General features: G+C 32.5%; 1 protein-coding gene across 1 annotated transcript; it reads right to left on the minus strand.

Annotated features, from left to right (window-relative positions):
• Nucleotides 1-454: 454 nt before the first annotated feature.
• Nucleotides 455-14,188, minus strand: LOC108193488 (probable nucleoredoxin 1). Its single transcript, XM_017360165.2, has 5 exons — nucleotides 13,835-14,188; nucleotides 11,039-11,256; nucleotides 9,020-9,529; nucleotides 1,364-1,864; nucleotides 455-1,158 (listed from the first exon to the last, which is right to left on the minus strand). Exons 1-5 carry the CDS (start codon nucleotides 13,971-13,973, stop codon nucleotides 664-666), a joined length of 1,863 nt encoding a protein of 620 aa, XP_017215654.1. The 5' UTR covers nucleotides 13,974-14,188; the 3' UTR covers nucleotides 455-663.
• Between the last annotated feature and the right edge of the window lie 3,168 nt (nucleotides 14,189-17,356).

Raw genomic sequence — 17,356 nt, forward strand, 5'->3', positions numbered from 1 at the left:
AACTGCAAAACTTGAGTACAACAAGCAAACAAAACAAGTAAAACAAGCAACACTGCAGCAACAGGAAGCTGCTGCAGGGGACCAGAATTTGGTACTCAGAACGACACTTGAGTACCGATATGCTTATGTAATTATCTGCAATTGCACTAACAAATAAAGCCGCTGCTGGATTATCAATTTGAGGATCAAAAATACATAAAGCTGAGATCTATAATCATAACCTAAGCTATAAATTTTACGTAAGTCGCCTGAATGAATAATCAAGATCGTTGTCTATGTAATTATAACAAAAGAATTAAAAAACAATATAATTACAAAAGCAATATTGGATATCAGTGACATTATCGGATTTAATATTTGAAGAAGGTAATAATACTAATATAAGTCACATGATCGACGCTACAACTAACATTATAAATTCCATATACTCATTCCCATCGACGCTTTTGTGAAATGTTCGAAAGATGAAAGTCTCTGTGACTGGATTGAGGAAAAGACGTATAATAGTCAACTTAATCATTATTAAGCTAAGAATTCCTAAATACACACACACACACACACACACAAAAGTAACGGTTTAAATTACACCTAGATGCAGGAAAGAAATCAGGGCATGTAGGAACATAAACAAGCAGTGGGGGTGCTCTAGCATTACTCTACAAACTAATGCTCCACACTCTGTTGTCTCAGTTTTTTATGAAAAGTGTAAATCCGCCCTTTATTCGGGTAGTAGGTCCAGTAGTCCCACCCAAAATTCATAATTAACTGAGACAAGGTCTCTTCCTCCATACTACCAGCATAAAAGGGAAAATCTGTATTCTCGAGCACAGGATATATTGTTCTTCTTACCAGTTTTCCTTCTTGGTCGAAAGCAAGAAATGTAGAGTTAATATGACATTCTTCATAGCACTCATGGAAATCATAACCGCCAGGTAACAACTCGTTCTCAAGTGAAACCAACCATGGCAAATCTTGAATTGGTATCATAGTTTTCATTTCGTTTTCCAAAATGTGGATCACTTCAAACTCATCATTTGTGCCCTTGAACGCAAGATACATTTCCTTTAACAATTTTAATAAACCGTGATCCCGTCCACTGTAGACTCCACTCTCAAAAAAATTAATGACCCTCTTCCCAGCAAGTTGAGAGAATCTCATCTGTAGATAAGTGGAAATGACTTTGTCAATAAGCTGGTAAAAAGGTACATTTAATGCTAACAGTTTCTGAACTGAAAAGGGAATTAGTATAATCTGCATTTTGTCCCTAATTTTAGCAAAAGTATCGATATTAGAGTCTCTTTCAAACGATAGAAGAGATGCCCGGGGAAACCCGGGGGGAGCAAAAATCACTATCAGTATTTACCTGCGACCCATCTGTTCTTTTAAAGACAGTGTTTGGATCCCACAGCATCTCCATCTTCAAATTCTGGACTTTCTCTGTCTCTAACTTGGCAACTCTCTCAAAAGTAAAAGGGTAGACTGGATATACCCCCAAGATTAGGTGGCCTAATGGTTCAATAAATTCTCCATGAGGTCCAAAGATTACAAGTACTGGACATCTATCATAATGATCATCTTCAAGTTGTGGATGAAACTCAAAAACTCGCTTCAACTTCTGAATATTCGGATCTTTAAATGGCAGTGCCAACCAAGGCATAGTCTGAAATGCCTTCCAAAATGACTCTTCATTTGTACTCTGGTAAGTGTGTGGTGTGTCAGTGAGGTAAATGAGAACCACCTCAAAATTTTCTTCAGTTTTGATCAACTCTTTATAAACCCTTGCTATTTCTTCTTTGGAATGGCATGTACCATCTTCATAAAAATATAGAGCTACCATCTTCTCCTCCAGAGTGTAAATAGGTACCTATAAAACATGCAGAAGGCGATAATAATTATTAAGACAATGACCCAATTAATCAAGGCACCAATTGCATGCACGGATGTACATACAGTAGGGAAACGGGAAACTGGCAAAGATTTTTTTTTTTCTCTCGTGGGTTTGGAAGCTGCAAAGAATTTTAATTACAATTACTAATAATATAAGCCATAACTTTTAACTTAAAACAACCAAATAGAATATAAGAAAAGGGCAGTACTAGTCACATAATTAATTTAATTGAGATCGATTGATCAATAGTTGAGAGGGAGTGAGAAAGAGCCAGGAAAGAGAGGAGAGGGAGAGGGGATGAGAGTAATAATCAAGCAAGGATTATGGCATTGAAGTGGTTTAGTTTGATCAAATTAAGTTTCCATCATCGCTTTAGTTGCCACAGATTTAATTTACTAATCTTCTGCTTTTCGTCTTCTGTTTTTTAGGGGTTAAATATCACTTTGGTCACTGAAGTGAGTCTCATGTATCAACTCTTTCATCAATTTAAACGAGGTCTCATCTATACCATCCTAGTAATAAGTAATGACACTCCCGTTAAGTTGACTTGTTGACCTAACAGAATTCGTGACCTGGCACTTATCAGTTGGACACAGTGTCATGTATTGCTAACATGGACTCCAATAGAGATTAAAGATGGGTTAAATATTAAAGTGGTCACTGAAGTGAGGGTCATATATCAATTCGCTCACTGATTTTAACCGGGCATTATTTCAATTATTAAAGTCACAATAAATATCAATCGAGTACCTCCAAATTTTAGTTCAAGGAGTAAAAATATTATTTGTAGAGTTTTAAACATTGTTCATGAATGGTACCACTAGGGATGGCAAAATAATCCGATCCGACGGATACCCGATCCGAAATCCGAATTTTTGGATATACCGAACCCGATTTTTTGAATTTGGATTTGGATATGACCTTTACCGATCCGAAACCCGATCCGAAATCTGATCCAAACCGAAATCCGAAAAAAAACCCGAATATATATATAGGCTCATGATCAAATAGAAACCACTTTTAAAATAAAAACTAGAAACCAATACAAGTTAGTGATATTCGCAGTACAATTTAGTGATATTCTCTTTAGGATTTAGTGATATGTATTGCAAGAATTAGTGAAAACTTGCAGAAACAGCCCAGAATCTCCATATATGTTCGAAAAACTGCTCAAATCTCCAGATCTGTTCACGTTTTCGATTCAGATGGTGGTGACGGTGGTGGAGATGGTGGAGGTGAAGGTCGAGATGGAGGAAGGATGATTGTAGCGAAGGTGTGGGTGACTTGAAGTAGGGGGTTGGAGCGTTGCCGGAATAGTGACGGCTCCGCCGCGTTTTGAAGTTGAGCCGAGGTGGAGAAAGAAGTATGAACGGGGCTGAAGGAGGTTGAAGCAGCGACCAAGATGAGGTTGGTGAAGATGGAGGTGGAGATTGTGTTGTTAGAGAAATAATGGAGGTGGAGATGGAGGAGGCAGGTGGCATAGAGGTGGTGGTGGTTATGGAAGAGGTGACGATGGAGGTGGTGGCAATGGCGGATGTGGAGATGGGGTTGGTGAAGATGGAGGTGGGGTTGGTGAAGATAGAGGTGGAGATGTGGTTGTTTAAGAATTTAGTGGTATCTGCTTTAGGATTTAGTGATATTTCAGCTTGGTTTTTAGTTTCTAGACTAAGCAGGTTTCTATTGGAGTAAAACTCTATATATATATATATATATATATATATATATATATATATATATATATATATATATATATATATATATATATATAGGGTAGCACTCCATAGCACACCCTCTTATATGGAGTTACGTAGCACACCTATATAAACATATACATAATATATATATCTAATATATTTTTTATGGAATATAATTACAAATTTTGACTATTAAATCGAAAATGAAGGGATACAATTTTTTTATTCCAAAAATCATCTAAAATTATGCGAAATCTCAACATGATTCTGTAACAGAATAATAATCATCCAGAATTATTCTGTTGTAGAATTAGTTTTAAAAATAAACTTTTTTCTTCAGATTTTAGGTGTTAAATTACTTATGATAGATATATGTTACAGTATTCAATATTAGAATCATATTTTATATGTATTCTATAATAGAATTTATTATAAAATTGATTATTTACAATGGTGTGCTATGTAACTCCGTATAAGGAGTCCCTCTCTAGAATGTTGGCCTATATATATATATATATATATATAAATACATATACATATACATATATATAGAGTTAAGTTCTATGGAGTACAAAAAAAATTGGAGTATTGGAGTACAAAGTTTGATAAAATGTAATCTAGTCATCTAAATTTCAATTTTTTTTGTCCAATAATATTTGTAAATATTTGACAACCTGCATATTATGTTCTGCAACATAAACATCGTGATCAAATGGTAGAATAATTACTTTTATAAATCATAGGACTCTATGTTCTGCAATATAACTAATAAGCCGAACAATAATCTTAATACTTGTTAAAGTTGAAAGATATTAATGATTAATTGACAATTATGTGCAAGACAACTTATAAATGATAGATTATATCAAAATTTGGATAATCAAAGATATTACATAGGATCAAACTAAAAAATTTTGATTTGTACTCCAATACTCCAATGTTTTTATGTACTCCATAGAACTTAACTCTATATATATATATTATTTATGCCATATAGTATATTCATATTAAATTATTTATAATATATATATATATATAACATATGTTATTTAATTTTTTTATAATGAATTTAATATAATAATCTCAATATCATAGATTAGGTTAAAGGAATGAGGGATTCTATTTAAGACAAATACTTGAACAGTAATATATTGTATAAAATATGTTATTAAATGACATTAGGGGATGTTATTAAATAAATTAATGTAAAAAAATTTGATCCGCTGTCTTCTATCACATAGGTCAAGTATAAGCATATTTTATATAAATTTATTATAATTGATAAACTGAATAATTGGTAATAATCAAAATTAATATGTTTTAAGTTTATATTGTTCTAAATTAAACAAATGGAATCATATCCAATAATCCTAATTTTGAAAAAAAAATATTTAATTATCATAGTTTATAGTTTAGACAGGTTTATATTTTTTTTATTTTTAATTTTTTTTAAGATATCCGGTTGAAACCCGAATCCGATCCGAAACCCGAAAAAACCCGACGGATTGGATTTGGATTTACATTTTTAATATCCGAACCCGAACCTGATCCGATCCGAAATATAATGGATTGGATATGGATTTCATGAAACCCGATCCGACCCGATTGCCATCCCTAGGTACCACAACCAAGTAAAAGGATATGACCTTTAGTATTTATGACAATATATTAAGATTTTATCGATTTTGTTTACTATTTATTTTTAATTAAAACAATAAAAATAATAATATAACAAAAAATAAATAGTAAATAAATTTTATAAAATCTAAATATATTATCATAAATACTAGAAGTCATAACCTTTTACTTTGTTGTGATAGTATTCAAAAATAATGTGTCAAACTCAAAAAATAATATTTTTATTCCTTAAACTAAAATTTGGAGGTACTTGATTGATATTTTTGTGACTTTAATGAATGATGCCCCGTTAAGATCAGTGAGCAAAGTGATATATGACCTCCACTTCAGTGACCACTTTGATATTTAACCCGATTAAAAATTGTTTCTGCTTAAGTGTAAACTAAATGTATAATGGGCATGGTAACAGCGAGAACATATATAAGTATGTGTGGGAGTAACCATTGTTTTTTGTGCAGCTCAGCGATCCGGAGAAAACATCAATAACAAAACTAGTTATCACCTCGGTGTCCATCTCTGGATGCGACATAGTCTACAATGATATTACATGGGGTGGGGGAAGGAAAGAAATAGGCTCCGTTAGATAGGTGGCGTTTAGTGTATTGACTGTTGTTGCTTTGGCAGCATGGATAATGGAGAATAGACATGGATAGATTACACAATAAGGAGAATCGACATGGATAGTAGGGGCAAGGGGGGGGCAACTGACCCCCCCTTAAATTTTTTATTTTTTTAATATTTTACATATTTTTAGGTTTTAAAATTGAAATTGACCCCCCTTAATTTTTTTGTGACCCCTGTTAATTTTTTTTTACAAAAAAATTGACCCCACTTCATATATATATTTTATTAAGGGCAAAAATTAATAAGGAAAAAAATATATTTCTTTTGCTTTGTTTCAAAGAATAAAGTTATAATATAACATAAGCAGGGACCAGGGTTTGGTACAAGTTAACACACTTTTTACAAACAGACACACACCCACAGTTGCTTGCCACTAAAGTACTAAACAATTCCACCGAGTCCAAACATTGAGCCAAACCACTGACTACAACCGGCGAACAAGTAAAAAAATTGCAAGGTGAAAAAATCAATGTCTTAGTAAATTTTCTTTTACTGGTAAACACCTTACACCGTATAATAATTAATATCGATTCTTTCATCTTGTGATTAGTTCTGTTTTCTTATGCTTGAATTATAGGTTTTTTGTTTGTCACTAACATGTTCGATTAAATATTTGGACCAGAACCATTACTTATCTACTTGCTTTTCTTGAGTTATTTAGTGAACTAAACTATAATTTTTTTGGTAATGCAGGTTAGCAGATATGGATAACTTTGTTATTAGAACAAAACGTGTTCGAATTGAAGTACCTCGTAATCAAAATCAAGAACCTAGCAGTGCTGCAAGAGATACAAATCGAAGTGTTCATGATTTTCACTCACCTGAAGAGTCTAATTTGATTTATATCAGATCCTGGAAAAAGGCCTTGTATTACTAGTATTGCTCATAAGCTTTGGAAAGGGAAAAAATCAGAAGAGCGTATTTGATCAAAGGCCCGTGTCAACCAAAGCTTACAAGTTTTCCACAAACTACTTTCGGTGGACTAAAGCGGAGGTTTAATCCAAAATGGTATCAAGAGTACAAACCTTGGTTGGAGTACAGTGTTCGTAAAGATGCAGTTTTTTGTTTAGTGTGTTACCTCTTTAATGTTGAATACGGCGATCATAGAGGTGGACATGATTTTTTTACAAGTGAAGGATTCAAGTGTTGGAAGAAGAAAGATAAGCTCGAACAGCATGTGGGTTTACAAAATAGCATTCATAACAAATGTTTGAAGGCTTGTGAAGATTTAATAAGACAAGAGTAGCATATTGATATCATGATGGCCAAAATTTCTAGCCAAGAAAAAATAGAGTACCGAGCTCGTTTAAATGCATCAGTTGAATGTGTTAGGTTCCTGCTAATGCAAGCGTTGCCATTTCGCGGTCACGATGAATCTGAACTTTCAAATAATCAAAGGTAATTTTCGTGAACTCCTGAAATTTCTTTGCAAGCATAATGAAGAAGCAAATAGAGTGTGCCTGGATAATGCTCCAAAAAATCACAAGCTATATGCCCCTTCAATTCATAAAGATATTTGTAGTGCTGCTGCATATTTAACTACCAGAGAAATCATCAAAGACATTGGAGATGACTTCTTTTTTGTGTTAGTTGACGAAGCTCGTGACTGCTCAACTAAAGAACAAATGTTAGTTGCCTTGAGATATGTGAACAAACACGGTTGCATCATTGAAAGAATCCTTGGAATTGTACATGTTCCAGAAACTACTTCTCGTGTACTAAAATCAGCAATTGACTCACTCTTTGCTACACATGGTCTGAGCATATCACGCTTTCATGGACAAGGTTTTGATGGGACTAGTAATATGAGCGGACATATAGGCGGGCTGAAAAGTTTAATACTAGCAGAAAATGCATCTGCCTTCTACGTCCATTGCTTTGCTCATCAGCTGCAACTAACACTTGTAGCAATTTCAAAAAAACATGACAAGGTCTGCTCTTTTTTTGATTATCTAGCATCCTTGGTAAACTTTGTCGGGGCTTCTTGCAAGAGAAAAGAGTTAGTCCGAGTGAAACAGATTGAAAAGCTAGCTGAAGAACTATCTCAAGGCAATCGAATGAGTGGGAGAGGCTTGAATCAGGAGGCAGTTTTAAAACGTCCAGGAGATACAAGATGGGGATCACATTATCATACAATTGTTAGTGTGATTTCTTTATATTCACCGATACTTGATGTTCTTGAAGCTATAAAAGATATGCCATCCTTTCATGAAAATAAAAGAGATATATATAGACTCATTGAAGCAATGACTGACTTTGAGTTTATTCTTTTTATTACATCTGATGAGAAAAGTTTTGGGAATACCAATGACTTATCACAAGCACTGCAAAGGAAAGATCAGGATCTTGCTAATGCTTTAACTTTAGTAAAGGTAGCAAAGGAAATGTTACAAACATTTAGAGATGATGGGTGGAGTGATTTACTCGCTGATGTTTCTAAGTTTTGTGAAAGGTTCGAGATCGAGGTCTTGGATATGGATGCAATCTTTATGCCTCGTGGAAGGTCAAGACATGGGTGGAGTGATTTACTCGCTGATGTTTCTAAGTTTTGTGAAAGGTTCGAGATCGAGGTCTTGGATATGGATGCAATCTTTATGCCTCGTGGAAGGTCAAGACGTAAACTTCAAAAAGTTTCTAATCAACACTACTTCAAGGTTAGTTTATTGAATACTGTGATTGATTATCAACTACAAGAGATGAATGAGCGTTTCGACAAAGATAATATGGAGTTGCTTTCGTGTATATCATGCCTTGATCCACACAGATCTAATATTTAATGCATGTGGGTTAACAAACACTTCTCATTGATCAAAACAGTAACAATATTTATTACTTATCTTAAGAGAGGACTTTCATATAACCTTTTTAAGGATTGTATATAATGAAGTAGGGTCTAATTTGAAACAGCTTCAATATTGAGAAAAACAATCTTGCTTTCTTAGACGAGAATGATTAAAGGGAACTTCAATAACTATAGCTGTCAAAATGGTACGAAGCTTTATAATATACTTTAGACATCCTTTTTGAGTGGAGACTATACTTACTCTTCACTATATTGCTACTAGGCCTATATTGTTCACATCATCTAACAATATATTGTTCTGGAAACAATATTACCAATATTAGATTCTTCACTAAGAGGCAATTACTTGTACTATTAAATAAGAAATCATACCTTCTCGCCTTTGTTTGTGATGACATAATCACGTTGAGGGGAGCCCAGGAGGGTTATTAAGGATGGATGCTGAATATCTGCTTCATCTGTTGCATCAAGTATTTTTATTCTATCATCACTAAATGGAAAACCCTGGACCCCGTAATCTTCAATGAGGAACTTAGCATCATCCTGCAAAACCGTGCCATTTGAATTAACAACAAACATGGTAGTAGTAACATTCACATGAAAGTTTGCAGCCAAACTTCTCCTACAAATGACATCAGAAAATGGAATGGCAATCCAAGGCATGCGAGAAAATATATCTTCAAATCGCTTCTTACATTCTCCTTCGTTTTCATCATCAATAGCAACGAGAACAATCTCAATATCACGACTTGAACGTAAATAATTGTAAATGTTTGTCAAGAAAATTGTGTCATACTCCTCTACCGATCTGGCACGAATATGAAGGGATAGTGACACAAAGTATATGATAACAACTTTTCCTGCCAAATGTTCAGCCTTAACCTACATGATAGACAGTATATGCAAAAAAATTAATAAGCAATCTCAAAACATATAGTAATTTTTCTCATAAATAGTAGTCAATACGAGAGTGGTACCATTAATAACTTCCATAAATGTTATTCTTACAGGTCTTTCGGATTTTGACTGCTAATCAACAATGTATGTTCACATGACTTATGCAATATGCCCGTGATTAGCTAAAAAAAAAAAACTTGATTTACCTGGTTTTGGTTTATAAGGGTGTTCATAATAGAGTGCAGCCGGGGTTCAGTTATAAAGGTTCCCGGTATTTGTAAGATCAAGAAATTGACGATGAAATAACTTAGCAAAATTTATAAATTCTACAAAAAAGATATGGTTGCATAATCTCTTTCATAATCTTTGACTCCTCATTTTTGCTGGTACTCAGCGTTGGGTCTAGAAGGGTTGTTCACACTACAAAAACCGGGTTTACCGGTGAAATCTCCCCATTGTGATGTTGTAAGATCATGGGACGAACAATGGAGTTACGAAGAAATTTATATACTATGGAATACACAATATGTTGCATAATCTCTTGCACGGCATCAACTTATTATCTTTTTTCTCGTTATTTTGGTCAAGAAAAGCTGAACTGAAACATTATGAGTAATTACTGCATGAGTTGGAAGCAGCTATATTCACGATATTAGACTAATACAAATGTTGAGAGGTAATAAGGGTGGAGCAGTGTTATCGAAAGCATTAAGCGCACCGAGGCGCAAAACTCTCTGGAGCCTAGGCGCAAAGCGCAAAAGCGAGGCGCGCGCTTCTTTGAAGCTAGGCGCATGTTTTACAAAAAAAATTTATTTATTGTTTAGGATATATGTGTATAGGTTTATAACATAATTTATACTTCATGATATATTAAATCACACTTTAAGCCAAAAATAACTTAATTTATCATTTATAATATATTAAATAATACTTTTAGAGGGAAAAACAATCCTAAAGTTAAATATTAAAATTCAAAATTTATGTTTCATAGGCAGAATTCCAGGCTTCCAACTCCCAACGGCTAGGGTTTTCCCCTTTTAAAATCGTTGAAAGCTGAGAGCCTGATATAGCCTTTTTATTTGGGCCTAAAATTCTTTTTTTGTTATGGATTAGTACTTTTGGCCCTTAAAAGTGACCCAAATTTCTTTTTTTTATTATGGGTTTGTACTTTTGGGCCTTAAAAGTGGCCCAATAACATTATATATCTTATTATGCGCTCAGCTTCGCTAAAGCGCGCTTTTCTACCGCTTCGTGCTTAAGCGCGCTTTGTGCTTCAAGGCTAAAAGCGTGCGCTTCATTGAAGTTGCTTCGCCTCGACATATATGAGGCGCTAAGGGTGCGCTTTGCTTCGCTTTGCGCCTAGGCGCGCTTTTCACAACACTGGGGTGAAGGGTAAGATATGATAAACTAACTAGTCCATAAATACAATAAATACATCATTAAGAAACATGACATACGAAATTTTAAATTCCACAATCATAAGTTCAAACTTACCTGTGTATTGTCATCATATCTAATGAGGTAATCCCTATATTCGGTGAAGAGAAACTTTCTTATATCAATCACATCTCCTTTTGTGACCTTATGGTATTTTATCTTCTCTTTTCTCAATTCCTTCCAACTTCTAGTAGCATTTGATGTTATCGTCACTAGATCAGAGCTAGATCCAACCTTTTCTTCCACCTCCATCTTGTAGCTTCTTTCAGGGGATTCTGGCAAAATTCAATATTTAGCCTTATAGATTTCCAATGCAAAGCCTAAGAAGATAGTAGTAGACTCCAAATTTCTTTAAAAATGATATGTTTTTTGAGATATCTCAAGACAGATGCACTACCTCTCACCTTATATCAAATTTGCAAATAGATAAATGAAAAAAATACAAGCTTTACACTCGTAAAGGTATATTAGACCTGAAAATTTACAAATTCAGATAGAACATGAACTTGAAGAGAAAAAAGTTGAATTACTGCAACTACTTTTAAATGAATATATAGGGGCTAAAGAAAATGGAGTGATTGTAGCATGATAACAAAAAAGTGGATTCATTCTTGATATATAATGGCCCTGTTTGATTAAGCTTTCTACCTGACTTCTGATTTATAGGTCAGAATCAACTTATTGTACGTTTTGTGTAATAAACTTATAAGTTAAAAGATAGTTTGTAAATATGTTACCCGGACTCTTCATTTTGTGTCGAGTACCCTTGTCGGACACTCGACACTCGGACATGAGTATGGACACTTAGACACTTATTTTAGGCCAAAAACATGTAACATCTTCAAATTTTTGCCGAGTCCGACATTCGGACACGAATCCATGTTGGACACTTTTAGCCGAGTCTGGGTAACATAGGTTTGTAATATTTAATTATTTTATTAATTATTTTTATATTTAATAAGTAATAAACTATCATAAATTTATCCAAACTCATAAACTAAAGTCACTTTTCGCTTATAAGTAACTAGTAACTTCTTTTAATCTAAGCCAAACTTCCCCTATATCTGCAGGGATTTAGACTAAAGATATATATAATTCCGAACTATGCAATGACATTTATAATATGAATTTAGTAAATACGGTCTTACACAAAATTATTATCGCTAAATAGTTTTTTGGGACAAACCATCAAAACAAGAATCCAACAAGTGGCATTGGCTTGTACATAAGAGTATAATCAAACAGGAGGAATTCTATGGTGTCCATTAAAAAGATTGCAAACACTAGAAGTTTGTATATATATGACACATTAATACTTAAACTAGACCGGAGAATTTGCACACACATGGGATGGTCCTGGTTATATGAGCACTAGACGTGCGCCTAGGGTCCCAAAACTTACGAATTGTTCATATAAAAATAAATATATAGAGTATGCAACGTATGTATAGTTAGGCATCCCAACATCCACTTTTGACTAAAGCACCAAAATTATACATGTCAAAGGCTCGTCTGAATTCCAAAAGTAGTGGAAGAGTGACTATGAATCACATCATCATTAAAATTCTACAACTCTGTGATGTTAATCACTGAAAACAAAAGCTGGCTTTTAAAACTACTCAAAACTTTAAGGATGGGAAATACTTTCTCCAAAAATTATATGGGTGCTCAGCCCCCATACAACTCCATGTTGCGCAACACCAAGGTCCTGTAATGACCTCAAAATATATACATCATATAATTTGTTATTGCTTCTATCCGACAGTAACTATGTTAATCATTCCCTGTCAGTTAGATGATGAAGAATATACAAGTCCATGTAATTTATTTTAGGATCGAAACTATCATCATTCAAGGTTTCACCCAGGACACAATAAACATGAGAGCAACAAAATTAAAAGAACAAAAATATACTCTGGATTTCAATTTCAATTTACCGAATAAGCAAATTAAGGTTTCCACGATCATAAAATTTGGAAAAAATAATCATTTGGTAAGCACATTATATGAAGCTGGAGAAATGAACTTCAATAGAATTGACAATAAGAATATATATGCCTTCAAGAATGAAATTCAGTTGCTATTAGGTGGGTATCCAGAAGTTTTTAGGAATGAAAAACCAAGGAAAACAAACTTAAGCAGGTCAATTAAACTGGAGAAAAATAAAATCTGAAAAGATAAGAAAACAAAACTCAACTAGTGTAGACCCGAAACTTCACAAGGTTTGATTCGGAACGAAAACATGCTAATAAAATAGGAAAAGTTCAATATCGAAACAACAAACCAACCAGCAAGAATTCGATGAATAACTTGAAACCACACAAAGCAACTAATGAAATGGGTGGGAAATTTTAAGCCATCACAAGAACAACAACATGATATCAAGGTTTTAGAATACAAATCATAGAACTTATATGTACAAACAACAATACTGGAACAGGTAAATGAGGAATAGATTTCAATGAAAGCTTGGCAGTGGAAGCTGGTACAGTGGAAAAGCTTTGAAAAACAAAAAGAATCAAATACCCTTTCATCCATAATCTCAAGGATTACAAAGTTTTAACTCTTATTGCTAACACATAAATGATTTGTAGGATCTCTGATTTTCTTTCCTTCTAGTCGTAACAGGGCAACAACAAATGATATATTATTTATGCATGGACCTAAGTTTAATCAATTAAGCTAAGATACAAACTTTAAAATCATATAAGAAAGTATGATCAGAAAAAGTATTTGAAGAGTATAAAAGCAAGAAAGTAGGGCGCCCACATAATTTAACAAAAAAGATACAATCTTTACACTTAAAAAAAAACAAATAAATATATGAATTCGAAGGGAAAAAATCTGAATTACCAGAAGAAGTGTTAGATGAAAGTGGGATGGTTCTCGACACATAATGATTATAATTCGTATTATGTCTGCAGATGAAATTCAAGCTTTGACATTGAAGAAACGCTCGCACAATTGATTTTCTCATCCTGCAGGGCCACATCACTGCAGTTCTTTGGAAACTGTTCCGCTGATTTCCCTGTATATCGAACCAGGTATGGAAGATGCCCAATTCTTTCCAAACTGTTCGGCGGAAGATGGAATAGGGTCGCCTAAATCCAAAGGGTGTTGCTAAAGCACTCCAGCCCGTGCGATAGATTTTTAGGGCCCATTTGTTTACGTCTGTACAGAGTTGAAACAAGATTGATCTGACCGAAACTTATGAATCAGTTTGTTTGGACATGGAATTAACGCAGCCTACCGAATCTTACCCCTGCTTACCCCTGCTTACCCATCCCTCCCAAAATTCCTGATTGACCGAGTCATATTTGTATATACGAGCCATTTTGCACCGACGGATATATAATTCGTAATTTATTAATCTACTTATCTATCTACTTATCTACTTATATATATAATAGCACAGGTTCGTGTTAAACCTCCCTCCTGAGCAAATAAATTACCTCGCTCCGAACCTGAGCCTAACTCCGAACCTACCTCCTCCTCATTTTTTTTCAAATAAATTACCTCGCTCCGAACCTGAGCCTAACTCCGAACCTACCTCCTACTCATTTATATAAAAAAAATGTTTTGGACAAGAATTGAACCCAAGACCTCTCTGATTAATGTGCACCACTCAAACCACTTGAGCTACACAGGCAATCAACATGTTATTCAAAAGCGTTAAGCACATCCATTAAAACTATTGTATTTATATTCTTTTCAATATCTTATTTATTAAAAATAAGTTATTATTTCAACTAAGTCTCATATATTGAAAAAGAATCTGAATAGTAGGGCTCAAATCATGATTCCACTTTCTAAAAATAGATATAATTCATATCCGAATAAAGATGAACAAATTCAAATCTAACTTAATAGTTTAAACGAGTACCGATACGATATTATAGAATTTTAAGTAATGAATGTGAGAAATAAGCTCAAAAACTAAAATTTCAGTGAGCATATCTGAAACAAAAGGTTGATGGGCTTTCAACATGGACTATGTCATATTAAATTTTTATTATAAAAGGTAATTTATAAGGAGATTACAATATTTTGGAGAACACTAAATAAGGTAACTAAAAGAATATTCATATTTAGAATATTTTTTATTTTAAACTTATGAATTCAGAATTGGACGTGTAACCAAAACTGTTTTTAAAGAATATAGATATAAGAATAATGTCAAAGACATCAAATTTGGTGTCATAATATGTATCTAAATGATGTAATTTGGTGTCATAATATGTATCTAAATTTGGTGTCATAATATGTGATATGAAGTTGCTTTTAGGGAAATTTTATATTGTTAATCAAAAGTCAATCAGATAATAATAAAAAACGTTTACAATACCTACTAAAAAGAATTGAGTTGTAAATTTTACTTGATTTATTATCAAAAAAAGATTATTTGGTTAAAATAAAATAACACAGAGAAATAAGCTATATATATTAAAATCTTAAAATTATAATTTTTAATATGTCATCGGTCAATATATAACATACCAGTTAAATAAAATGATTCAAACTACAATTAAATTAACTAATTATTTACAAATTAATCTAAAAAAATATAATTAATTTTGAACCGGATAATCTGATGCGATACGGTGAAAACTAATATCTGATTAAACGGAACTAGAACTTGAATTAATTTTTAACAAATGAACATGATATGCTACATTGCTCACCCCTAACAAAAACGAGTGTCAAAATATTTAAAATTTTAAATTTGCACCAAGCTAAAAAAATAAATACACAACTAATTGGGCTAAATATTTCATGTCTTTGTGAACTTTATTGGGTGTGACTTATATCTACTATGTTTTTGCTATTTCAAATTCCAGGAAATCATTGTTTGAGATCTGATTTATAACAATTACATTAAAAATCATTAAAAGTCTTAATCATCAAGCTTAGAAAACTAATTATAAAAAATTAAAATTTAACAACAAGCCGATATTATAAACTATGACGTCAAATCTACGTTCAAAAAAGAAGAAATAAATGTAAAATAATGCACGCCACACATGAAAACTAATATCTGATTAAACGGAACTAGAACTTGAATTAATCTTTAACAAATGAACATGATATGCTACATTGCTCACCCCTAACAAATACGAGTGTCAAAATATTTAAAATTTTAAGTTTGCACCAAGCTAAAAAAATAAATACACAACTAATTAGGCTAAATATTTCATGTCTTTGTGAACTTTATTGGGTGTGACTTATATCTACTATGTTTTTGCTATTTTAAATTCCAGGAAATCATTGGTTGAGATCTGATTTATAACAATTACATGAAAAATCATTAAAAGTCTTAATCATCAAGCTTAGAAAACTAATTATAAAAAATTAAAATTTAACAACAAGCCGATATTATAAACTATGACGTCAAATCTACGCTAAAAAAAGAAGAAATAAATGTAAAATAATGCAAGCCACACATATTCTTCTAATGACGATTTAGGATATCGTAATTCAACATATCAAGAACAAGTTTTCATCAAAATCATGTTATGTTAGGTAAAATAATTTAATCATTTTCATATTTGCTATTAAGTTGCTCGAAACAATACAATAACATGTCAATATTATTTAAAACACGACATAAACTAGAGGCCCGTGCCTCGCACGGGCTTTTATGCTAGTTATAACTTAAATCTTAACACCGTTTTATTAGTATTTTTTTAAATTATTTTATTAGTATTTTAGTATTAATGAATTGAATTTTAGTAAAATATATTAACCATTTGATTATATCTTCTAATGGAAATTTAGCTTTCACAATTTATTATGTATCTATAAATATTTTTCTGATATTAATATGTGACAGTTTATTATTCAATTAATTTTAAATCAAATTTTTCAGATTTCATATATCTTCATATGTTATGTAATGATTTGTGTTTGTAATGAAATAAAACACATTAGAGTTAAATTTCGAGTAGAATACGTTATAATTAAAAAGCAGCGTCTCTAATTATTTATATGTATTTTAGACAAAAGATATTCAAAATTGTACATTTATAGTTAGTTATACATTTATTTATAAGTATTTTTTTAATATTAATACTAATTATAAATTATATTTAAAAAGATATTAATATACATGATGAGTGTTTCTAGTATATGAAACTGGGTATAATAGATATATACATGTTGTAGATTTTTAGTTTTAAAGGAGAGTATCAAACCTGTACCAAAATTTTGTACGACTACAAATTATACCCATGTTGGCTTTTTATAGTATAGTATAGATTATCTTAAATTCAACCTCACATGAACAATGGGTTGATACTCTTTTTGGAATATCATCTGATCATAATTCATTTGCTTCAAAATAATATTTTAATTTTTTATATTTAATTTGAGCTGTGA

Source organism: Daucus carota, chromosome 7 (genome assembly GCF_001625215.2).
Source record: "Daucus carota subsp. sativus chromosome 7, DH1 v3.0, whole genome shotgun sequence".
Lineage (NCBI taxonomy): Eukaryota > Viridiplantae > Streptophyta > Magnoliopsida > Apiales > Apiaceae > Daucus > Daucus carota.